Below are 27,125 nucleotides of genomic sequence, written 5' to 3'. Positions count from 1 at the left end.
GGCCACAGGAATGAGGGAAAATTGGGGAGGGGTTACCGGAAGTTAGAGAAATCGAAGTTGAGGCCGTCGGGTTGGAGACTACCAAGGCGGAATATGAGGTGGTGTTCCTCCAACCTGTGTCTGGCCTCAACATAACAGTAGAGGAGGCCGTGGATAGACACGTCAGTGTGGGAGTGGGATATGGAATTGAAGTGGCTGGCCACCAAGAGATCCTTGCTCTTGTGGTTGACAGAGCGAAGTGCTTGACGAAGTGGTCACCCAGTCTGCGTTGGGTCTCAACGATGTAGAGGAGGCCACAGATAAGTGGCGGGAGGGACAAGTGGTCGAGGGAGCCACGGAAAGAGTGATCCCTGCATAAAGTTGGGGGGGGGGATGGAGGAGATGTGTCTAGTGGTGGGATCCCGGTGGAGGTGGCGGAAGTTGCGAAGAATGATGTGGAGGCTCGTGGGGTGATAGGTGAGGATAAGGGGAATCCTGTCCCTGTATGTCGGGAGGGGGATGGGCTGGCAGATGTGTGGGAAATTGAGGAGATGCAGGTGAGGACTGCATTAATAGTGGTGGAAGGTGAACTCCGTTTACTGAAAAAAGAGGGCATCTCTGATGTCCTAGAATGGAAAGCCTCATTATGGGAATAGATGCGGCAGAGGCGGAGGAACTGGGAAAAGGGGATGGCGTCCTTGCAAGTGACAGGGTAGGAAGAGGTGTAGTCAAGGTAACTGTGGGAGTCAGTGGCTTTGTAAAAGATGTCTGTGGTTAATCCGTCTCCAGAGATGGAGACAGAGATCCAGAAAGGGGGAGAGGTGTCAGAGGTGGACCAGGTAAATTTGAGGGCAGGGTGGAAGTTGGAGGCAAGGTTGATGAAATGACAAGCTCAGCACGGGTGCAGGAAGCAACACCAATGCGGTCGTTAACATAGCAGAGAAAGAGTTAGGGAGCATTACCAGTGTAGGCTCAGAACATGGACTGTTCCACGTAGCCGACAAAAAGGCAGGCATACCTCGGGCCTATGCGAGTGCCCATGGCTACACCTTTGGTTTGCAGAAAGTGGGAGGAGTCCAAAGAGAAGTGTTGAGGGTGAGTACCAGTTCTGCCAGACAGAGGAGGGTGGCGGTAGAGGGGAACTGGTTAGGTTTGTTGTCAAGAAAGAAGTGGAGAGCCTTGAGGCCTTCCTGACGGGTGATGGAAGTATACAGGGACTCGACGTCCATAGTGAAAATGAGATGGTCTGGGCTGGGGAACTGCGAGTTATTGAAATGATGAAGAGCATGCGAAGTGTCACGGACGTAGGTGGGAAGGAACTGGACCAAGGGGGACAAAATGGAGTCAAGATACGAGGACACAAGTTAAGTGGGGCAGGAGCAGGCAGAAACAATGGGCCTACTGGGCCAGTTAGATTTGTGGATCTTGGGTAGGAGGTAGAAACAGGCAGTCAGGGTAGGGGAATTACAAGGTTGGAGGCTGTCGAGGGAAGATCTCCAGAGGTGATGAGGTCAGTGATAATGCTGGAGACAATGGCCTGATGCTCCTTGGTGGGGTCCTGGTTGAGGGATAAGTAAGAGGAGGTGTCCGAGAGTTGACGTCTGGCCTTGGCAAGGTAAAGGTCAGTCTGCCAGACTACAACAACCCTACCTAGTCTGCAAGTTTGAGATTAAGATTAGGATTAGTATGGTATTTAGTTTTTATTCTTCTGGTCAGTGGAATCATAATTTAATAAGTGCAGAAGTACTGCAAAGGCTGACTATTAAACAAAATAATTACTTTGATATACCAGACTAAGCAAGGAAAACGATGCTCAGAAAAATTGTACACATGATCTGGAATGTGCTACGACAAATAAACTAAGGTTCATTATCTTAAGAATCAGACTGGGTTTTTAATGCAGATTTGTACACAGCTTTGCAGCACAATTATTTTCATCGAACATGGAGCACAGAACAGGTCCTTCAGCCCACAATGTTGTGCCGACGTAGCTAATCCCTCCTACCCACAGAATGCCCATATCCTTCTATTTTCCTCTCATTCATGTGCCCATCTAAGCCCCTCTTAAAAGCCCCCAATGAATTTGCCTCCACTGCCCCATCAGGCAACGCATTCCAGTCATCCACCACTCTCTCAGTTAAAAAAAACACTTACCCCTCATGTCTGTTCTGAACCTACTGCCTCTCACCTTAAATGCATGCCCTCTGGTATTGGATCACTCAATAATGGGAAAAAGATATTGCTGTCCACCCTATCTATGCCCCTCATAATTTTATACACTTCCAACAGATCACTCCTCAGCCTCTGCTGCTCCAGAGAAAAGATCCCAAGTTTGTCCAACCTCTCTTGATAGCACATGCCCTCTAATCCAGGCAGCATCCTAGTAAACCTCCTCTGCACCCTCTCTAAAGCCTCAACATCCTTCCTACAGTGAGGTGACCAGAATTGCACGCAATACTCTAAATGCGGCCTAACCAGAGTTCTATAGAGATGCATCATAACTTCTTGTCTCCTATACTCAATACCTCGATTAATAAATGCAAGCATTCCATAAGCCGCCTTAACCACCCTATCTACCTGTGTAGCTACTTTCAATGAGCCATGGACTTGCACCCCATGGTCTCTCTGCTCTTCAACACTGTTAAGGGTCTTGTCCTTAAGAGTGTACTACCTCTTGACATTAGTCCTACCAAGGTGCAGCACCTCACATTTATCTGGGTTAAACTCCATCTGCCATTTCTCTGCCCACATCTGCAGCTGATCTATATCACGCTGTATCTGTCGCCAGTCTTCTACACTATTCACAACTCCACCAATCTTGGTATTGTCTGCAAACTTACTAACCCACCCATCAACATACTCATCGTGGTCATTTATGTACATCACAAACAGCAGAGGTCCCAGTACAGATCCCTGCGGAACACCACTACTCACAGGCCTCCGGTCCGAATAAATCCCTTCAACCACCACCCTCTATCTTCTATGGGCAAGCCAGTTCTGGATCCACACAGCCATTCTCCACTGACCCCATGCATCAGAACTTTCTTGATTAACTGATTATGTGGGACCTTGTCGAATGCCTTACTGAAGTCCATATCGATGACATCCACAGCTCTACCATCATCAATCTCTCTCGTCACCTTGTCAAAAAAAACTCAACCAGTTTAGTAAGACACGACTTGCCCTGTACAAAGCCATGCTGGCTTTCCCTAATCAAGCCATTGGATTCCAGATGCTCATATATCCTATAAGAATTTTCTCCAGCAATTTCCTTACAACTGACATGAGACTCACCGGTCTATAGTTCCCCAGATTTTCCCTTGTTCCTTTCTTAAATAGAAGAACAACATTAGCCACTCGCCAGTCCTCCAGAACCTCACCTGTGGTCAAAGAGGACACAAAGATACTGGTCAAGGCTCCAGCAATTTCCTCTCGCCTCCCTCAGTAACCTGGGTTATATCCCATCGGGCCCTGGGGACTTACCCACCTTAATACTGTTTAGGAGACCTAACACTACCTCCTCCTTGACCTCTAAATGCCCTAACATGTTTATGCCCTCAGTTTCCAATTTCTGCGTCCTGCATGTCCCTTTCCTGGGTAAATACTGAAGAGAAATACTCATTCAGAACCTCACCCACATCCTCTGCATCCAAACATAGATTCCCTTCTTTATCCTTAAGTGGTCCTACCCTTTCCCTCGTTATCTTCTTATTACTGACGTAGATATAGAATGTCTTTGGATTCTCTATAATCCTACTTGCTAAAGACTTTTCATGGCCCTCCTGGCTTCCTAATTCCTTTCCTGAGTTTACTTCTAGCTTCTTTATAGTCCTCACGTGCTCTATCTGATCCTAACTTCCAAAGCTCTACATACTTGTCCTTTTTCTTCTTGACTTAGTTCATCACTTCTCTGACATCCAAGGTTCCCTTATTTTGCCATTCATGTCCTTCCTTCTAATCGGGCCATACCTATCCTGTACCCTATGTATTTGATCCTTAAAACACTTTCCACATGCTCGATGTGGACTTGCCAGCAAAAAGGTGTTCCCAGTTTACTCTACCTAGTTCCTGCCTTATGCCTTCATAATTAGCCCTGCTCCAATTTAAAACCCTCCTGCTAGCCCATGCTATCCTTATCTATAGCTATCCTGAAAGTTAATGAGCTGTGGTCACTGTTCCCCCAATTGCTCACCACTGATAGGTGAGTCACCTGGCCAGGCTCATTACCCAACACCAGGTCCAGAATAGCCTCTACCCTTGTTGCCTTGTTGGTCTGTCAATATATTGATTTAAGAACCCCTCCTGGATACACCTAACAAATTCTGCCCCATTTAACCCCTTGCACTAAAAAGGTCCCAATTTATATCAGGGAAGTTGAAGTCTCCCCTAACCACAATTTTACACATTTCCCTAATCTGTTTGCATATCCGCTCCTCAATGTCCCGGTAGCTATTGGGAGGTCTATAGTACACCCCCAAGAGAGTGATTGCACCCTTCCTATTCCTGAGTTCTACCCATATAGACTCTGTGTCCGAGCCCTCCATTATGTCTTCCCGGAGTGCAACTGCTATATTATCTCTAATTAGCATTGCAACTCCTCCCCCTCTTTTACGCTCCTCTGTATTCTCCTTAAAACTTCGAAACCCTGGTACATCGATCACCCATTCCTGTCCCTCCCTCAACCAAGTCTCTGTAATGGCCACAACATCATAGTTCCATGTACTGATCCATGCTCTAAGTTCATCACTCTTGCCCATAATACTCTGAGCATTAAAGTACAAACACTTCAAACCATTCGTCCCATCGCATCTGTTATTAAGAATCTGCCTAATGCTACATTCCCTGACATCAGCCCTCCTGCCCATTCCCTCACTTACCACCTGTTGTTCCGGTTCCTTTAAACTCTATTGTGTGTCAAGAGATTCTAATAGTATTGTGCAATTTTAGCACATGTTGCAGTCTATAGTTATTTTAGATGTCAGTTCAGGTATGTGCACTAAAAGTGAAGCTGACCCTTTGCATTCTATGAATTAGGGGAAAGTGTTACACCATCCTGATCCATTTCTTTGACCTGTTCTAGGGAGCATTCAATGTCTTCATTGGGATTGTGTGTCATCAATACAGCAAAAAGGGGCTACCCGCTGGAGGATGCTACCAATATTGCTCTGAGTATGTGTTGCTCCAATTAATTTCATGAAAGACAGAGACAGGATTCTTTTGCTGTTTTCAAAGTAATGATTAATTTCTGTCATGTAACCACAATTTAAAATTAACCATGGAAGTTGAATGCAGGAACGCTTTAATCGAAGCTGGCAAATCTCTTGAACTTAGTCATCGTACCATCTGTACATGTTGTAGTTAGGTTTCACATTCTAGGCCCTTGTTAGGATCACAGTGTTCTGGGTTACAGAAGTCATAAGGCTTGCATTGCTGTAATATTATTAACTGATTTCAGTCCTGAGTCCAATTTTGTTTTTTAGTTGATTTGTGATTTCCTTATGGATAAATCAACTTCACTATTTGCTGCTTGTGCTTTTTTTTTTATTGCCACTCATTGTAAAATTCCTCACTCACCTTCACCATTCCCAAATGGTGTTCATAAAAATTGTAGAACTACAGAATTTACTGGAGAAAATTAAGAACTGTTCCTGAAATTTGTTGCATGGTTGAAGGACATTTGTCTCTACTAGCACAAAGACATGAAGAAGGGCTTTGGATAGCAGAGAGGAAGATTACCAGACAGGAAGATTACCAGGAGCAAGGAAATTAATTTATGTGGAGAAACTGTTGAAGCTGGGTATACTCTTCCTTCTAGAGGAGCAGTTTAAGAGATGACATAATAAAGGTATGCAAAATTCTGATGGGTTTCAATAGAGCAAGTATTGAAAATTTGTCCATTTGGCAAGTGGGTTGGTAACAAGGAGTAATAGATTTACGACAATGGCAAAGGAGCTAGAGAGGAATGGGGTTCAGAGCGTTGACAGGATTTGGAATGCATTACTTGGAAGTGTGGTGGAACCTGACTCAACAGGAACATTGAAAGGGCAGTTGCATTTAAAAGGTGACTAATTTGCAAGATACTAATGAAGACATCCAGGCTGTAGAACACTTCGAAACAGTGCAAAACAAGATGAGCCAAATGACCTTCTGCACTATAAGTTTCTGTCATTACAGCTAGCATGTCACCAAGACTTTTACTAATCAAATGTAAATTTGATTAGTGATAAGATTGAGGATGAGGACTAGATTTAAACCGGGTAGTATGAAGGAGCATGCGCAAAGAATTTTCAAAATTGTCAAAGAAACTTGTACTAATTATTGAGAAATGCCCTTTGCAGTTAGTGTCAATTTCCCTTTGGCCTTTTCACAGCTAATAGTACATTACGTAAAAGATAGAAGCAGGAGTTGGCCATTCAACCCTTTGAGTTTCTCTATCATTTAATAAGATAATGTTTGATCTTTTACCCCTGTGCAACTTTCCAGTACAGTCCCTTGATTTCCTTAATATACAAAAATTTATCAGTCTCTATCATGAATATGCTTACAGCCCTCTTAGGTCGAGTATTCCAAAGGTTTACTACCCACAAGGTGAAAACAATATTTTCTCATCCCGGTTCTAAGGCCAACTCCTTGTGTTGAGACTGTGGCCATTGGTTCTGGCCCCTTACAAATTTTGTATGTTTCAATGAAATCATCTCTCATTCTTCTAAACTTGAGTATTTAAACCCAGTCTGCTTAGTTTCTCGTCATAGGACAAATCCTGCATCAACAGAATCAGTTGATGAGTCTTCATTGTAAATACTTTATTGAAATTATATTATTCCTTTGGTTGGGAGACCATAACTGTGCACAGTATTCTACTTCTACGGGTGGCTGTTTTCTGCATTAAAACTCAGAATTTATCATTAATTCAAATTGAATAAAATAATTAACATATCAGTTTAATACTTAAAAAAATTAGGTCATAGTAGACATTTTAGTTCATTGTAAGTATAGGTTAGGATAGGTTTTTAAATACAATTAACATTTTAATGTATTATTTATATATTTGTCTACACAAGTAAAATCTATTGCACCCTGTTCTTTTGATGATGCAGCTAGTGGAAGAGCCAGTCATTATGAAAACCTTCGATCTCTTTCTCTCAAAGGGGGAGGGATTAATAGTTTTAATTTTTTCGTCTTTCAATTTTCAGGAACAGTTAGACGATTTTGGAGAAACATGGAGACACCATTGAGACAGTTGTCTTTGCAGTAACAGATCTAGAAGAGGTAAAGTATCCATTATTTTGGTTGAGCTTTTAAGCTTCAGATGTGAAGCTTAAATAGTTTGAATATCCATACTCATCACATTTTGCTGGAAGGGGTTTCAGTGTTTGAGAGAGTATTTATTTAAAGTGACAGTTTTCATTTACTCATGTTAATCTGTGCAGAGAAACTCTTAATGATCATCTGCCATTGCAGTCAAAGCAGCAAAGTAAAGAGGTTATTGGTTTTAGCAGAAGCAGGGTTGCCTATAAATGCTGACAGCACTTCCTTCTGCAATTATTTGCAGTTTCAGGCTAGTTTTCCTTGCCACAATTCATCATTTATTCCATCCCCATGCACTCCATTCGAGTTGTTTGATTTTAACTGGCCTTTATGAATTGTTCCTAGCCACTAGTCAAATTAGCACCAAAGAATCAACAGACTTTCAAATATGCTTCTGATTTTTAAACAAGTTACAATGAATTGGCTGTCATTAAGTCAGCTGTACAGAAAAAAAAGTGGGCCCTTTGGTCCAAACGTGTCCATGCTGACTGCGATGCCTATGGCAGGATCCTAACTTTAACAAAGATTTTCAAGTTTGTCAATACACTAGAATTGCTTTTAAATTTCAAATTAATAACACTTCTGTTAAAGCTGTTTTAGATAAGAGTTCTGAAGAAATGTTCGTTCTTAAGTGTATTTAACCTTAAAATATTTTGTGCAAATAACACATGTCCTTACCTCAATGCTAATGTTGCTGAATAAAACAATAATTCACAAATTGAAAAAAGAGCGAACACTGAGATTTGGTGAAGGCTACAAAATGCAGTTTTGTAGTTTAACTTTTCCATCAGTTTTATAATACATTGTAATGATCACTTTTTTTCTCTGTCGAAAATAAACATAAGAAATTTATTAGTATTTAAGCGTAATTAGAGGGCAGAAGGCTGTTTCCTTAAAGTATGACTGGAAGCACCGGAGGGTTTAAGTAAGTACAACATTGAATTTTAAACCAATGTTGAAAGTATTTTTACTGAAAGATTAAAAATTACTGAGGTATATCGAGTGTAAAGCTAGGGAAGTCAAGGCTCAAGACATTTTAATGGCATTTGCCTTTTCTTAACTGCTTTTAAATCAGAGTTGTTGTTCTGGACTTTTATGGATTTTTTTGCAGTGTATTATGTAAGTAGGAACTGTCACAGCTTGAATGTTTTCATTGGTGAAAGGAAAGCTACAACATTAATATTTAGTACATCTTTCCACAGGCTACATATTTGAAATTGATGCCTCTTTATTTCCACGGTGCCTTGGAGGAAGAAAGGAGGTGTTTGCCAATTCTTCCTGCTGATGTCGGGAATGATGAAGGAGAGCCAGTCATTGCAGAACGCCAGATTCGAATATTGGACAAACCAGGGATACTGCATTGTATGTGTTGACCTATCGATAATTTTTTTTTCTGACAAATATTATGCAGAAGCATTTCTGGGGCAGTAGAATTTTTTGTAGTAGCTAGTGCTCAGTTAATGTACTCCATCTAACCTGGTTTTAAGATGTAATTTCTCATTTTAACCTGGCTAAAAGGTTAATTTATCAAGCATTAATTTTCTTCTCAATTAGTCATCCTGTATAACTTTGCCTGGTAAAGTAATTTTTCATTCCCTTTTGTGTTGTAGTTCCTGTTTTGTTTGTTTCCCTGCACTTGCCAAGGAACATTTGTTTTGTTGTGCCATCAGTCACGTTGCATTGGTTGTAGACTGCTGGCTTTATTTTTGTTATTATTACTTTGATTTGGTCAATAATTCAAGGGAGATTAACTCAGCAATTGCTAAAGTTTCCAAAAAGATTGGCAAGATCAATTTGTAACAAAAAAAATCAGCAGTATAAGTTTTCTTTAGAACTAGTTCTTAAATCTAGTTGGATGAGCAAGAGGTATAGAAACCTTTACATCTGATTTAAAGATTATCATCACAACATCTATACTAGAATTGATAGGATATTTAGTTCAAAGGATAAACCTGAAGAGATGTCACTGGAGTATTACCAAACAAAATTTAAACTGTCAGAGCAAAATACTGCAGATGCTGGTAATTTGAAATAAAAATAGGTACAGGGAATACATAGGCAGCATCTGTGGAGAGAAAAACAGTTAATATTTCAGGTCAGTGAACTTACATCAACAAATTTATTATACCTTGGATAATCCTCTTCATCTGCCCACTTGCCCAGATGTGCCAAATAGGAGATTACAGATTCTGTTGGAGGCAATGATTGCTCTTTTCCTCTGATCTGAGAGATTCACACTTGCCATGATCTCATTGAATTGTGAGAATAATTAGACTTCTCCTGACCCTATGTTTTCTAATTTCTTTCTCTTTTGTTCCTTATTATATGCAATCTCGCCTTCCTCTGAGAATATATTTTAGATTTGGAATTCAGCCACATGTCTCAAATGCTCTTATGCTGATCATTGCATTTCTGTTATGCTGCTTTGAAACTTTGGATGTTCTTAGTGCGTTTACCACTACATGTGTTTTCAGTGATGATTATGTGACTTGTCAGATTTTATGGAGCAGTGTCAAAATTGCACAGCTCTAACTGTGTGAAAACTCTTAATATTGGGGGCTGCTTATGGCTTGAGGAATACTGCTGTATTTATCGTTAATGTAGCTGAATCTGAATCTGATGAGGAACATCTTGAGCTAGAGGACATTGGGACACATGCATTTGCTAAGATGGAAGGAGATATAGATAAACAGAGACGGCTGATTCTCCAAGGGCAGATGTCAGATGCAGCTGTTCAAAAAGCACATCAGAGGAAGTGAGTACAGATTGTGTCTGTATATATATATAAATAAATGGAAATATAAATACTTGTGTGTGCTGAATAATGAAATGAACACTTCATAAAATTATTTCTTCTAATTTGGATTTAATTGAAATACAACCTATAAACAACATATTACTCATGAAGAAATTCTGAAGTAATTTTACACTGGTACATAGCAAGCTCGTCCCGCTGAAAGTCATTGCCAAACAAACTTTCATTGTTTTATTCAGATTTCTATGCCAGAAAATGAGCTGTGGATAATGCTGCATATGAAGAATTCATGCTTTTATCAATCAACTTTAGTGTGTTCTTTAATAAAGTGTCAGCTATCTTTTGGTGTTTCCTATGGTTGCTTCTGTTTCTTTCCCTCTGGTTGGATCCTTTTTATGTTGTGGAGAAAAGTCAAGCTGGTCAGTTCCTATGCTTAGATTTAGAGTTTCACATGGGAAATTGAAAGGATGAAACAATGTATGCCTAAGCTACCTCACTGGTTTTGTTTTCCATAATGTCTTTTTCTCATTTAATGGCATGTTATAATTGTCCTCTGTGCATTTTGATACTTTAAGTTTATACTGCACTGTACAGCTTCCCAGAATTCCCAAATCTAGGTTACGATATGTTTAGTAATTACGGAGGTATATTGTCTTTAATCATCAATTCTAACTGCATGCGAGAAGACTGGCTATCTTTATGCATTTCGTTTCTCTGCCTTCAGGAAAAACTGAATATGTGGAGATGCGTACAACTGTTGGTCTTTATTTTTACATGCAGTTAGAACTGGCAATCAAAGACTAATTTCTCCTTCTATATGTCTAACACTAATTTTTCTTGTTTGCTAAATATTATTAACGCAACAATGCTTTATTCTCTCTTAGCTACAACCGTTGGTTGTGCAGAGCTAGAGCAGCTGATCTCTCTGATGTTGCTTCATTAAAAGCTTTATACCAGACTGGTGAGTGAGTGACTTGAAACTTCAAACAAGAAAAAGCCATAATGTGTGTCAAGCTGTTCTTCCCAGCAAATCTGCGATTCTAATATGCAAGGATCTATGCTCCCTGTTTGGGATATTCCTTAAAGCATGCTTTTTTTTGACTCAGATTATTAGTCCATTTATGTCATTAATTTAGTGGCAGTTTATTCTTGCTCCCACACATTTTTCCATCTCCAACTCACCCGCTTTGCACCCACTTTCTGCTTCCTATCACTAGCTGTTACCAGATGTTGGTTTAGTGATTTACCATTCATGTCTATTTGTGTGATCTCTTGCTGCTTTCCATCGTGGCATGAAATAAGATCAAGAGCTTTGCTGAACGTTATTCTGATGTGATTGGAAAGATAATGAAGAATAAAGTATAAATCTTTGCAAAAACCATCAGCCTACCATAAGATATTCTCTGGGCTTTGTCATCTTGTGATTCCTAGTTCGGTTCTTTTCAGTGGAAAACTAATCTTTGTAGCCAAGAACACAGAATTTTCTACTTCAAAATGGACACATTAATTTTGCATTATTTGCAGTCCTTAATGGTATGATCAAAATACACCTAAAACGTGTTTTGTATTGAGACTATATAGAAAATCACCATCTGTGTGTATTTTTGCAGTTTGTAATTGTTTGCCAGATTTTCACTTTCTTCCAACTCTTCCGAAGTTGGTGATGTTTCCCCAGTCCTAGAGTGCTTTGCGTACTTGCCCAAGAACCAATTGTCCCTGTGCAGGCTTGAACATTAGGTGATGTGGATTTGGTTTGGGCAGCCAAGTCCAAATCCTGTTGCATCTCATCTGTTAACCCAAGTGCATTTTTCAGCAGGTTTCACTAGGCTGTTTCTAGGTGCTTGAACTCCAGCTTGCAATCACTTCTCGCATCCATGCCCCTGCTCTTCAATGTTCTGGGAGAATGGACCAATATGTACTTCGTTGGGTGGTTTATCTTCTGCCCAAGTTTTGTGATATTGCAGTGATTGAGAATATGAAGTATGTCAATGTAACCTGGTCATTTGATATTCTGGTATGTCTTTTACATTTAAAAAAAATTCCAGTGATCTTTGGGAAGGATTATAAGCAATTACACTCTTGTGGTGCTTTTATTTTTAAATATTGCTGAAAATATTTCCTTCATTAGTCAGGGTATTGATTTCAAGAGGGGCGATGTAATGTTGCAGCTCTATAGAACTCTGGTTAGACCACAATTGGAGTATTGTGTTCAGTTCGGTCACCTCATTATAGGAAGAAATGTGGAAGCTTTAGAGAGGGTGTGGAGGAGATTTACCGGGATGCTGCCTGGATTGGAGAGTATGCCTTATGAGGATAGGTTGAGTGAGTTAGGGCTCTTTTCTCTTTGGAGAGGAGGAGGATGAGAGGTTACTTGACAGAGGTGTACAAGATGATAAGAGGCATAGATCGAGTGGACAGCCAGAGACTTTTTCCCAGGCCAAAAATGGTTAACACGAGGGCCATAATTTTAAGGTGATTGGAGGAAGGTATAAGGGGGATGTCAGAGGTAAGTTTTTTTTACACAGAATTGTGGGTGCATAGGATGCACTGCTGGCAGAGGTTGTAGGGGCAGATACATTAGGGACATTTAAGAAACTCTTAGATAGACACATGAATGATTGAAAAATGGAGGGCAATGTGAGAGCGAAGGGTTAGATAGATAATAGAGCAAGATAAAATGTCGGCACAACATCGTGGGCCGAAGGGCCTGTACTGTGCTGTAATGTTCTACATTCTGTGTACAGAAAGGTAGAGTTTACAAAATGAAACAACACAAATTTACTCGGTGTAAGGTGCGTTGAGGAATAATTCTCCACTTAAGATATTAAAGTGTTTTCTTTTCCCACAGACATTGTTGAACCTACTAAAGAGCAATTACTATTCACATTTTACCATTTAAAATTGTATTTTTTTTAAGTATTGTTCTGTATTTCTTTTAGTCTATATGTAAGCTTTTTCTCTACCTACCTTGTAGCGTGCTTTCCACTTAGCATAATAATGCTTTTTATTTGTTGCAGGATATGATAAAAGTGGCCATATTGTTGTAGTAATAGTAGGAAGAAATATTCCCGTAACACTAATAGATCCTGATAAGGTAAGGTTTATTGAAAAGTTATTACTACATTGGTCATCCTTTAAAAGAGAAAAATTGTTTTGCTTTGCTGCTGTTTCACAACATTGGTAAATTTTAGCATGGATGAACAAATTTCAACACATGTCGTTCTCTATCAATAAACATGAAGCAGTTGGGTAATACCTCTGCAAAAAAATTCTGATTTATCAGTTCAATCACTTAAGTTTTGTTAATTTTATTCAAAACAGTGCTGTCATAAATATTCAAGCTATAAATGGGCATGCAGGGAAGTTGTGTATATGTTTACTTAAGTGAAGGCTTAAGTCAATGGTAATTTAAACCTCATTTGCAGCAGATTTCTAAGGGTAGTGGATAGAGAATCAATCTGAGCTTTCAGAAAAGAATTGGGTAGACCCTTAGGGGAAAATAATTTGCAGGGGGAGGTTTGGGGAATGATGTACAAAGAATCAATGGAGACTTGATGGCCAGAATAGTAGCCTTCTATGCCATTATGGTTCTATGAATCTATATTATATGGAGATATGAGGTGCCTCCTCTTTGTATGCACCCGTTTTGCAACAATGTGTTAAAGTTATGCCATTATTGACTTTTTTTTCTACCCCCACCCAGCTAAGGGGGGGGGGATAAAGCCATGTTTATTGCATGCCATTACTAATCATTTCTAGGCTTGAGAAAATGGTTAGTTGACTATTGCATCTCTTGTTAATGCAGTTTTACATTTAGAGTATGTTATGAAGCATTAACTGGAAATTTACAGAGTGTCATTTTCATTTTCCAAAGCGTGTGTCACTTCTAAGAATGCTGCTTACTCAGTACAAAACATTGTTGGATGTTTAACAGGAGAAGCAACCCATTTATATGTCAGTAAATACAGAATATTGAGGAGTACAAAATTTCAAGACCTTATTCCCAGTGTAACTTCGACTTCTCATTCCAGGGATCTCTAATGTGAGAATATATACGCGACAACATTACACTTAAAACAGTGCCTCACCTCAGTCACTAGCTTCCTGGTTGAATGTCTGAGATTAGATGTGTTGTTATGAGTATGACTCCAGTTTGCCAGACATGTTGCTTTTAATTATGTTTCATCATCTTTTTTGTTGCTACATGGCTTAAGCACTTCACTTCCATCTCTTTTTATTTATTACTGATTAAATTTTCTAATTGAGTACCATGAATGGACAAAAAGGAATTGGTGTATATTGTTTCCATAGAGCCAGGAATAAAGAAAATGCAGTTGAAAGGTAAACCATGGTTTATAATACCATTAATTTTCTTTAGGCTCTCCTGTATTTTATTCACATTATGGACCACATTGCTATAAGGGAGTTCGTTATGGTGTACTTTCATACTCTGACCAGTGACCACAATCATCCTGACTCAGAATTCCTCAAGAAGTTATACGACATAGTCGATGTAAAGTAAGTCTTACCCATTTTGCAGATTTACCTAATTTGCATGAATTATCACACGATATGGGGGACACAATTTGTTCAAATGGGACATGGAGTCGCTGACAATGCAGGCATCTAATATCCAATGTTAATTAATCTCTCAACTAAGGAGCCAGTTAAAAGTTGATCACATTGGTGGGTATGAAATAAGATACAGGCCACACCAAGTAAGGAAGGCAGTTTTCCCTCTCCTGAAGAGCATCGATAAACCATATTTTTATATATTCTGGTATTTTCATGGTTACCATTACTGAGACTAGCCATTCTAAAACATTCCAGATTTATTTAATTACTTTGTGGCATTTGATCTCGTCTCTGGATCAATGGCCCAGAGCTCTCACTGGCAGTACAGAAACACAACCACCATGTGCCCATCCACTTTTTGCCCTATTATGCCTTAAAGGTTAAGAGGGTTTTGGACCATATGCAGGCAAATGAGACTGGCTTGGAAAGACATCTTGTTCAACGTGTCTCAGAGTTATATGGCACATGAGAATCTGGTAATCCCATTTCTAATTTCTATTGAAAATTTAAACATTAAATAGCTATTGTTATCATCATTCAGAAAATACAGGTGCCCATAGCACAAAAAAGAAATATATGTGAAATCCAAAACAAAAGAGAAAATGCTGGAAGAACTCTGGTTGGGCAACATCAGTGGGGAGAGAAACAGTTGAAGTTTTAGATCGGGGACCATTCATCAGAAATGGAATAGTGAGAAAGCAAATGTGTTAAGTTGCAGAGAGGGAGGGAATGTCTAAGACAGGATGCAAACCAAAGTTAACAAGATATGGCTGTATCTTTGTTTCAATCATACTTAACTCCTAATTATTCGCAAAGCATGAGAACACTGATTTCCCACAGATAACAATAAAAGGGTATATCAAGAAGGCTGATGACAATGACATTAAGGCTTCAATGACATAGTGTTCAACCACTCTGTGGATATAATAATTTATAACTTATAAATTTTAGCTTGCAAGTTTCAGCTTGTACATAAACCTACTCGCATTCCTGACCCCTAGTGTTCTCTATCCCTTTCCTGAGTCTGGCCACACACCCAGCTGATGTTCTGGACCTCAGCTCCAGCCACAAAGCTGTCCCATGTTTTTAACCTCTGATATTCCTGACCCTGACCTTGTGAGTACGTGGATCTGCAGATGGTGAGTCAGTGGATAATGAGGACTTAAGTGTGATATCTTTTTTCTCTGCCACCAACTGCCAGTTTTTAAAATAATTGTTACCCTGACAATTTTAGTCTCCATCTTATCACAGACATTCCCTTTGTTCTCTCCACCCCTCCCTCTCTCCATAACTTAATATGCTTGTCTTCTCAATTTTCCAGTCTTGAGAAAGGGTCCTTAACCTGAAACATTGATTCATCTTCTCATTGATGTTGCTTGACCTTCTCAGTGCTTTCTGTTTTTGCAACAAAATATACCTTTGTAGGAGATAGGTAGAGGTGAGTTTTAAGGAGGATGTTCAAATAAAACAGGAAAGTGGTGAAAGTGATGTTTAGGGATTCCAGAATGTGAGATGTAGACCGTTCAAAGCCACTTCATTTCGCTGCCATAGTTGCAATCATAGCTTGTATAACTTCTAACCCTCATTAAGGCCTTCACAAGATCACAGAAGACAAAGGAGCAGAAGTAGGCCATTTGGCCCATCGAGTCTGCTCCACCGTGAGCTAAACTATTCTCCCATCTAGCCCAAATTCCTGGCCTTTTTCCCCATATCCCTTGATACCCTGACTGTTTAAGGAGGAGATTGACATACCCGTCAATCTCCTCCTTAAACACACCCAACGATCAGGTCTCCACACCTGTATGTGGCAACGAATTCCATATATCCATGACCCTCTGGCTAAGGAAATTTCTCCTCATCTCTGTTCTAAATGGGTACCCTCTAAGACTGTGCCCTCTTGTCCTGAACTCACCCACCAAGGGAAACAACTTAGCCAGGTCTACTCTGTCCAGTTCTTTCAACATTCGAAATGTTTCTGAGGTCCCCTCTCATTCTTCTGTACTCCAATGAATACAGTCCAAAAGCCGAGAAATGCTCCTTGTATGTAAGCCCTTTCATTCCGGGAATCATCCTCGTAAATCTTCTGAACTCCCTCCAACATCATTTCTTAAGATAAGGGGCCCTAAACTGCACACAGTATTCCAAATGAGGTCTCACCAGTGCCCCATAGAGCCTTTTATACGCTATTCCTCTTGAAATGAATGCCAACATAGCATTCGCTTTCTTAACTGCCGATCCAACCTGCTGGTTAACCTTTAGGGTATCCTGTACGAGGGAAGTGCAAAGGCACCCCCAAGTCCCTTTGCACTTCCGAATTTTGAATTTTCTCCCCATCTAGATAATAATCTGCCCATTTATTTCTTTTTCCAAAGTGCACAACTGCACATTCCTCAACATTGTATCTCATCTGCCATTTCTTTGCCCACTCTCCTAAACTGTCCAAGTCTCTCTGCAACCTTTTTTCTTCAACACTTCCTGCTCCTTCACCTATCTTGGTGTCGTCTGCAAACTTAGCCACAAAATCATTTATTCCATAATCTAAATCATTGACATACAGTTTAAAAAGAAGCGGCCCCAACACCTACCCCTGTGGAACACCACTAGTAACCGGCAACCAACCAGAACAGGATCCCTTTATTCCCACCATTTGCTTTCTGCCTATCAGCCAATGCTCCACCCATTCTAATATCTTTCCTGTAATTCCACGGGCTCTCATCTTATTAAGCAGCCTCTTGTGCAGCACCTTGTCTAAGGCCTTTTGAAAATCCAAATATACAATGTCCACAGCCTCTCCCTCATCCATTCCTACTTGAGGTTACCTCAAAAAATTCCAATAGATTGGTCAGGCAGGATCTTCCCTTCATGAAACCATGCTGGCTTGGACCTATCTTGTCATGCACCTCTAGGTATTCCATAACCTTGTCCTTGAGGATCGACTCCAATAACTTTCTAACCACCGATGTCAGACTAAGAGGCCTGTAATTTTCCTTTTGCTGCCTCCCTCCTTTGTTAAACAGCAGAACTACATTTGTGACCTTCCAGTCCTCCGGAACCATACCAGAGTCTATTAATTCCTGGAAAATCATCTCCAATGCCTCCACAATCTCTAAAGCCACCTCCTTCAGAACCCGAAGGGTGCACTTCATCCAGTCCGGGAGACTTATCTGTCCTTAGTCCATTTAGCTTACTGAGCACCTTCTCTCTAGTAACCTTGACTGTACTCAATTCTATTCCGAGACCCCGGACTATTCTCAATACCATGGCAATGGTGGAAACCTGATTGGAGAGGTTAAGATGTAATGCCTTGTGATAGATGAGCATGGATTTTGGGAAGTGATAACATGCTCAAGGACTTTGTGGCATAAGGAGAAGAAAGTCAATTATAGGGTTAAATTAAAGCTATGCAAAAATAATGTTTCAGTTGAATTAAAATTAGTTGACCAGAATGTGTAAAGTGTGGCGACTCACCGTCTAGTCGGGCGAACCGGCTCGGCAGTTGGGTCGCGCGGCGTCGGAGCGACGAGGCCCAAGATGGCGGCGGGCCTCGTCTTTCCGAGCGACGGGGAGAACCCGCGCGCGGGAAAGTCCTGATGACGTAGGACTTACGTCATTGCCGGTTTTTTTGGGCGGGAGTTTTTCTCCCTTAAAGGGCCCGCACAAGGCGGGAAAATAAACCAGTTCTGTTTGGCAATCCTCCGAGTAGAGTCTTGTTTTATTCCGCGGTAGCAACCGCTACAAAAGTTTGATTTTTCTAATGTGACTTCAAGATCTTGATAGGATTTGTTCTCTCCTGTTTTTATGTTGTATTTTTTTCTCACTGAGGAATCATAGAAACAAGAATCACCACTAAACACATCGGGAATTTTCTTCAGTTTGCAGAAAAGAATGTAAAGTGAAAGAAATATTTTGTATTGTATTATTTATAGTCATAACTCAAAAGTAAGTAATAATGACGTGTCCAAGGTTGCTTAGTTTCACGATCAGATTGAAACAATGAAGTTTCCATGCTAAAAGTCATAAATAATTCAATTGTCAACTCAATTTTGAAGTATTTCCCACATTCAATAAATTTCATTTAAGGAAATTATCTAGGGAATTAAGGGAATTTGAAATAATTTAATCTCATGTGCTGTAATATTTTTTCTCATGCTAAGGAATCTGTCCCTCTTTCTTCAGCCTGTACCAACCCTGTCCCTCCAGCCACCATAAAGTCCGGCTTCAAATTCTGTGCTAATTGTTCACATGAACCCCTCATGAAGTGACAAGTACCGGTCCAGTTAATAAGTATAGTAACATTGCAGTTCTTTCTCACTTACTGGGTATTTTTTCATATTCCATCTTGTACTATTCCTTAACCTGGAATTTTCAATGAAAAACAAGGGTGACACTGTCGAAAGAAAGACAGACTTGTTATTTGTTATAGATCCTTACAAGTCCTATGTGCAGCATCCAAAAACATTTGCAGCCATTAAAGTACCTTCAGTAATATAAGGAACATTGGAGCCTAATTGTACACAGCTAGCTCCCACAAACAGCAATGTGATGATGGCAGATCAGTTGTTTATTCGGCAGGAAATAACCTTTGTCCAGGATATTGATAAATTCTGTGTAGTTTTTCAAAATAGCGCAACGGGATCATTTATGTATTTAGAGAATATGTTACAGAAGAAACAGACCGGGCCACATTATTTATTAACATTGGTACAGAGGATTTTTTTTATTGTGTGGAGCATTCTCAATCTTAGTTAGTTTTCTCCTGCATTAAACAAGACAATCTGCATAGGAACAAGGTGACATGTGGTGGTTGAAGTTTCTTAAAATGTTTTGCTTTTTTGCTTTCTTCAGGTACAAAAAAAATATGAAGGCATTTTACTTTGTACATCCAACATTTCGGTCCAAGGTATGAGTTTTATGTAATAGGTTTTACAGCATTACTAATAATACAACCAGTGGTATTCAGAGCTACAAAACTGAAGTTGCATAATGAGCAGGAACAAATTCTTATGCATTGCATTTGTTTTAGCAAGACATTGATTTTATATACATTACATAATTGGCAAATGCCTCAAATTGCATTCTTAGTTAGCCATTGTTAATCTTTAACGTTTCAAACATGAATATCAGTTTTTGTACGTAACGTCACTGGCAAGGAGCATATTTGTTCCTCCCAAACTGCCCACCGAGAAGGTGACCGTGAGCTACCACCTTAAACTGCTATAGATCTTCTGGTGAAGGTACTCCCAAGCTAATGCTGGGTGGGGAGTTCCAGGAATTAGACTCATCAGTAATGGAATAGCAGTGTATTTCCAAGTCGAGATGGTGTGTGGTTTGGAGGGGTATCTGCAGTTGGTGTGTTCTGATATACCTGTTGCCCTCTCCCTTCTAGGTGGCGGAGGTTGTGGGTTTGGAAGGTGCAGTTATTTGTAGTCGAGTACCTATAGTGCATTTTGTAGATGGACACAGTAATTATGCCACATTGGTGAGGGGACTGCATATTTAGGGTGGTGGATGGATGTAATTCAGCAGGCTGCTTTGTTCTGATGACTGTTGGAGCGGCACTCATCCAGGTGACTGAAGAATGTTCCATCATGCTCCTGATATCTGCCTTGCAGACGATGGAAAGGATTTGGGGTGTTAGGAAGTGAGCTACTCACCACAGGACACCTAGCCTCGGACCTGCTCGAGTAGTGAAGGTTTGCTTGTCCAGTTGCATATCTGGTCGATGCAGAGCCCCCAGGATATTGTGTTGAGGAGGGCTCAGCGATGGTAGTGTCATTAGATGTCAAAATTAAGTGGTTAGACTTTCTCATTGGAGATAGGCATTGCCCAACACCATTGGAGGTAGTTATTGTGCAACACTTGTGGCGTGGATGTTGTTTGCCACTTACCAGCCCTTGCATGCATGTTAAGGGATGTTGCTATATCGGTACATTCATACTTATAAGGTTCCACTGTAATTGAACTGAGTTCAGTTGTAGCATCTACAAATTGTAGCAAGAATACTTAATCACCAGGGAGTCTATAATTCTTGGTATACATGTATTTACTTAATGCTTTCACTTTTGCATTGTTCTCAAGTAGCTAATTACTATTGCAGTATTTAATCTTTCTAACTAAAAAAAAGTCGGCAAATTTAAGAGCATCAGTGGCCAATGCAAAGGATAATCATGTCCCAGAGGTTAATTTAATTTGTTCCCTTCTCATTCCAAAACTTCATTACATCCTGGTAAGTTGGCTATACAAGTAAATGATCAATTATTACAAAAGGGCAGCATGGCTTTCCAGAAGCATGAAATGTCCAAAAGAACACCACATCTGATATCTGTGTATATCAAAACATACTTCCATTCAACTTCAGATTTCTAATTTATCCAAATCTAAATGGAATCTTAAGCCTTTGACTGCTTGCAAATGTTAAAGGTTTTCGCTCATTAAAAATTTATTAGAAGTCAGGAATAGTCTTTCAATCATTGTTGAATTTTTGAATTGCGAATTAAATTTAAATTCTTAAGTCTGATTTCTCCAGGTGTAGCGACTCACTGTCCGAGCAAGCGAACCGGCTCGGCGGTCGGGTCACGCGTCGTCGGAGCAGCGCGGCCCAAGGTGGCATTGGGCCTTCGTCTTCCCCGAGCAACGGGGAGAACCCGCACACGGGAAAAGTTTGACGTAGTGCATATGTCATTTCCGTTTTCGGTGGGTGGGAACCATTCCTCTTAAAAGGCCCATGCAAGGCGGGAAAATAAATCAGTTTTTGTTCTGCAGCCCACCGACTAGTGTCTTGCTTTCACATTGCGGTGGCAGCTGCTACACAGGTCTCTCTTCTTTCTCTCATTCTTCTGTTCTAGCTATATTTTTAATTTTTGAAATGTAATCTGACCTATCTTTGCTTCACCTTATTCTATTTTTTGGAAAAAAAAGTGGTTGACCTGTCTTCTTGTTTTTATGGCTTGTACAGCAGCTTCCAAAAACTTAGAATGGCTCAAAAGAGTTGACATAGCTGACATTTTAATCTGAAATAAAATACAGTACTGGAAAATCTCAGCAGGTTGAGCAGCATTTTATGGGAGAAATACCTAACATTTTAGGTTGATAGGCCTGAAGTGTTTGCATCTGGTAGGAGAAAAACTCACTTGACTGACCTGCTGTGGAATTCCAGCATTTTCTGTTTTATTTCAGATTTCCATCATTTGCAGTATTTTACTTTGCACCAACATTCCATTCACTTGTTGTCTTAGTGTGGGAAATCTATGGCTTGACTAAGATAAGATCAATGTCACCATAAAAGTAAGTGGCAAAATACTAAGGACTACCAATAGCAAGTACACTTTATAACTTATTCCAAGAAAATTAATGGAAAAGTAGTTTTAAAGGAGACATTATTAATTACTCATTTCCATATCTAAATTGTATGCACTGTGTAGCACTTCATGTCTTGAGGTTCCAGAATAGAACAAAAGAACATTTGGAGAATGTTACTGCCACAATCTATTTTCAGTCTAATTGCTAATCTAATTAAAATATAACGAAAATAAATTTTGGAGCTTTCAAACTTGTGGTTTATTTTCCATTGTTTCTGTTTACCCAGATGATGACCTGGATGTTCACAACATTTTCTGTCTCGGGATTAAAGGACAAAGTGCACTATATTGAGAACCTCCCTCAGTTGTTTGCTCTTATTTCTCCAGAGCAGATTGACATTCCTCCTTTTGTGCTGGAATATGATGCTAGGGTAAATCAACAAATTACTCTTATCTTACTGGTTTGTTTAACTTTCTTCCTGAGCTGGAAAATGTCATATTGTATTTTAATCTAAAATGTCATATTTATTTATTTGTAATTGGAAGTACTTTGTTGCAGGCTGGGAATCTATTATGTAAGATAAGATCTTTATTAGTCACATGTACATTGAAACACACAGTGAAATACATCTTTTGCGTAGTGATTGCAAGTCTAGTGACCCTACTTGAATAAGATATTTTTGTACTAATTAGGACACTTGCAAAAATAACATGATTAAAGTTAGTGAATAAAAAGGTTTTAATTCCAATAAGTAAACTTGAGCAGGGTGATATACCATAACTACATTTGCAGTGATTCATAGCTGCTTGCACCAATTTGTGAGGCTCTTCCATAAGCTAACTTGCCGGACCTTCTTACTTCATCCACTTCCCATCCTGGTTTATACCAGCTCCTTGCCACATCTTGTAGCAGAGCAAAGTGACAAATGATCATGGGAGGGTATCTGAGAAATTTGGATGGTTAAATTATTTAAGTGTATGGGCACATGAAAGTTTAGTACTAATGGGAAAGGAAATCATCTGGCCAAACAGCTATCTCTTTTAGTTTACATACATGTCCAGCAATGTCTGTAATAACAGCACATCTTTTCTTCCTCATGCCACCCCTGCCCTCTTCAGAGAATACATTGAATTTTACCACGCTTTGGGGATGAAAGTTGGAAGAGATCCCATTGAATTAGGATTTATTTATGGTGATGGAAGTAGTCCAAGCAAATAATAATTTCTTCAATGTGGCTCAATTGGGGATCACATTCTGAACATTGTTTCTTATAGAAGCTGTATTTATTTTTGCTCAGAACTCCAAGGTTTAAAGGGGTGAAGGGTTTGGGGAACTAGACATTATACAACATTAGCAATATTCTAACTATGGATTGGGTTTCCCATATCTAGAAAGGGGATTTAGTGGATGCCATGTTAATTTTTTCTTTGGATGTGGACACAGTTGCCAAGGCTGACATTTAGTGACCAACTCTTGTTTCTTGAAATAACAGTTCAATAGAACTGAGTTGCTTGCTAGGTTACAGCAAAGGGAAATGACAAGCCCAGAATTACCAATAGGCTAAACCAATAAGGATGACAGACTTCATTCCCTAGTGTTGGGGACTTCAGGATGCATTTTACTTTTTTTAATCTTGGGAACTGAGATTAGTCCTTGCTGCTGGATTAATAGTTCAGTAGGATATAACAACAACATAGCCTTAATTTAAAATGAGCTGGATTAAGAGTGATGTTCCCAAAAAACTAACAATTATTTTGAACAGAAGCCCCATATAGCAGGCTGTCACAGAGTAGCCACTGTCTAGTGTTCTAGTTTACCTGAAGGAGAATAAATAAATGATAGGCTTCATCAGAGTACGTTGTTGAGTTCAGCAATGGAATAAACTGACAGATTCAGCAGTCTGAATCTCTGACTAAGTCTGGAACTTCCAGCTCAGACACTGAATGCATAGAATCTCTGGACTTGCTGCTGCTCAGTTGACTAAACACCAGCAGTACCATTTAGAACTGGCATTAGCCTGCGAGATATGGCGCATTATTTCTAAGAAAAAAATGCTTATTGAAATTTTGCATGTATGAAAATCCTAAAAAAAATCTTGTAAATGAAGTGAGTGTATCTAACTAGTTTACATGTGGTAACTGAATTTAATTTAGTAATTTTCAGTTACTGCTAAATAATCTGTTACTGTGGAAATCTTGTATAGTTGGTTCATTAGTGTAACTGGAATAATAGTGATAGCCCTTCTGAATAAGTGGGAACCAGTTGTAAACTATTGCATTGTAATGAAATATGGATATTTTAGCAGGATATGTTAAGCTATGGTACATCAAAAGGGAAAGGTTTGTGAGCATTGCTTTATCTTTCTGAATAAGTACTGGGTTGGCAGAGGAAGTAAAATCTAAATTAGAGGAAATAAACCAGAGAATGCTGGAAATGCTCAGCAGGTCCGGCAACATTTGTCAAAAGGACGGGAAGCTATTGTTTTGGGTCAATGACTTTTTTTAAAGAATATTTTAGAAAAATATGCTTTCAGATGCTACCTGACCTCTTTGACTACCATTTCTTATTTCAGATTTGCAGCATCTGCAGTATTTTGCTATCACAATAATGTTAAATTGAAGGAAGTTCCAATGACTATTTCTCTGTATTTTGTTCGCAGGTTAATGGACCTTATCAGTATTCATGCCCTTCCTCTCCTGACCTCTGAAGAATTAGCATGTCTTTCTATGTACGGCTGCACATGAGAAACTGAATGTTCTGAATGAATAGTATATGTTTATAGTAATGGAGCTTTTATTTCCTCAGATTTTTTAAAATGTTTTGGAGCAGCAATCAAATAATTGTATTTGTCACAAATTGCAAAGGGACAGCAACCTTTATTTTTGAGATTCAAGCTTTTACAATGTGTTTCTAGTTAATTTAAAATTGATTTTTAAGGTCATTTATTTCAAATCCTAATAGCTCCTGGATTACTGGTTATTAATGTACTGCCTAAAGTTATAACTAACTTCCATTCAAAATTGTGGAAATTGCTGGAGGTGGAATGGGAGAGGATTAACTATAATGTAAAGGTTTCTTCCTAACATAAACATGATGGAATATAAAGTGTTTCAGTTCCTGACATCAGAAATTGCATAGTAACAATCACCTGTGGTACTGAGAACATTTATCTTTGAGTATAGCCTGTTAATATTTTCACAGTTCATTTGGGATGTAAATTTTTTTAGGTTTGTTTTTAACAATGGTACATTGTGTGCCAATATTTGTTGTTAATCATCTGCTGCTAAATGGAGGGTCAGCATTTATCCAGCAATTCAGATTCAATGCAGTAGAGCAAACCTACACATTCTACTCTTCATGGGTGACCAGCTAACATGTATTGCAATTAATGTGTCTTATTCCAAAGGCATTTATTGAGGTTTAGGAAATATACTTTTGCATTGCATGAGGTAAACGTGACACAAGACTTCAATCGAAGGGTACTTGAGATAGGGAGTCATAGGTTGATTATGTTACAAAAGTTGACTCATTAAAGCAGGAAAGTCTCATTTTACTGCAGTTGTTCTTCCACAAATAATTGATCCATTGTGCAGTGGTTTATTTCAAGGGTTACTGTCACAGGGCTTTTTATTATCTTGTTATGGATCAGGTTTCCAGTTGGATTCCTAATGAAAATTGTATTACATTTTTTATTGCAGCATAAATTATCATTAGCACTCATAATTAGTATTATTGTATTGCTTTGCTGAGAGTCTTTCAAGGTAATTGTATTTATTGTTCCATTTAACAGCAACTGACTTAACAAAAATCTAAGATTACTGCTGCAGTGCAGCTACTGAACAGAACGTATTATGGTTTCCATTTAAACACAAAACAGAATTTCTTGTTCATATTATAGAGTTTAAAACTTCAATAGAAATCATAGAATCATAGAAATGTACAACACAGAAACAGGCCCTTAATGCCCACATCGTCCGTGCTGGATACGGTGCTTATCTACGCAAATCCTATTTGTCCACATTAGGCCTGTATCCCTCTGTGCCCTTCCTATCCAAATACCTGGCAAGCACCTTGTAAATGTTGCAATCTGTCTCCACCACTTCTCTGACTGCTCATTGCAGATTCACTACTCTCTGTGTGGAAAAATTTTACCACTCAGATCTCCTTTAAATTTCCCTCTCATGTTGGACCTGTGCCTTCTATTTCCAGACTCCCCCTGCCCTGGAAAAAGATGCTGATAAACTTAGCATAAGATAAATTCAAACTGCTTTTAAATATTTTCCTTAACTGTCTGGCTAAACTGTGATCAAAAATGATAGACAGTTACTCCAGTTAATGTGCTTAATTTTTATGTCACGGGGTATCTCATTGGCAAGTTCCAGCTGATAATTTTAAAGTTCAGTGCCATTTTTTGGTGGGGGGGTGTTGGTGGTTACTAACTATAAGGAACTCACTACACAAAATTAATTGGACATGTTTTTTATGAATTTTTTATACTGTCTTTCAGATGACTCTATAGATGTCATGCTGGTACAAATGTTTTATATGATATTGGGGTTATCTTGTGCTATATTTCATATTTGTTTAATAGAAATGTTAAAATTCAAAAATAATCTTGTTGAGCATTTTTAAGTCTTTTTCTATTTTTATTCTAGTCTTCAGAAGTGCAAAATCTATCCTTTTTTGTGTACACTACAACAGACACAATTATAAAGTTATTGCACCCCGATCAATTTAGTGCTTTTTACTGCATCCAAATTTGATTTGTAATTTGAAATTTTAACTTTGACATTTATTGTGCTATTTCATATTTAGCACCCCCCCCCCCCACCCCCCCCCCCCCCCCCCCCCCCCCCCCCCCCCCCCCCCCCCCCCCCCCCCCCCCCCCCCCCCCCCCCCCCCCCCCCAAGTCTATGCCAGTTCTCAGAACAATTCCATTCCTCCACTATTTCCTTGCAACTTATTTTCTCACACCCTGCTGGTTCTCCTGGCATCCACTTGCACTAGGGGGCATTTATGGTAGCTAATTAATTAACCACCATCGTGTCTTTAGGATGCGAGAGGAAAGCGGAGCACATGAAGGAAACCCTCACTGTGACAGAGAGAATGTACAAACTCCACGCAGACATTACAAGAGGTCACTTTGTATCCTGGGTTGCTGGAGCTGTGAGATCCCAGCAATACATGCAGCACCATTGTGTCACTCTTA

At 39.4% G+C, this 27,125-nt stretch overlaps 1 protein-coding gene across 1 annotated transcript in view; it reads left to right on the top strand.

The window, feature by feature from the left end:
- gdap2 (ganglioside induced differentiation associated protein 2) overlaps positions 1 to 26,005 on the top strand; it is a 37,841-nt gene extending 11,836 nt beyond the window's left edge. Inside the window, 11 exon segments of the mRNA XM_052013380.1 lie at positions 5,060 to 5,148; positions 7,173 to 7,187; positions 7,190 to 7,248; positions 8,490 to 8,649; positions 9,892 to 10,042; positions 10,927 to 11,003; positions 13,060 to 13,136; positions 14,421 to 14,560; positions 19,463 to 19,517; positions 22,203 to 22,346; positions 24,576 to 26,005. Coding sequence (XP_051869340.1) covers positions 5,060 to 5,148; positions 7,173 to 7,187; positions 7,190 to 7,248; positions 8,490 to 8,649; positions 9,892 to 10,042; positions 10,927 to 11,003; positions 13,060 to 13,136; positions 14,421 to 14,560; positions 19,463 to 19,517; positions 22,203 to 22,346; positions 24,576 to 24,623 — 1,015 coding nt within the window. The 3' untranslated portion in view covers positions 24,624 to 26,005.
- The last annotated feature ends 1,120 nt before the right edge of the window (positions 26,006 to 27,125 follow it).

Source organism: Pristis pectinata, chromosome 4, assembly GCF_009764475.1.
Source record: "Pristis pectinata isolate sPriPec2 chromosome 4, sPriPec2.1.pri, whole genome shotgun sequence".
NCBI classification, from domain to species: domain Eukaryota; kingdom Metazoa; phylum Chordata; class Chondrichthyes; order Rhinopristiformes; family Pristidae; genus Pristis; species Pristis pectinata.
The sequence above is the reverse complement of the archived record's forward strand: the minus strand, read 5'-3'. Positions and strand labels throughout refer to the sequence as shown.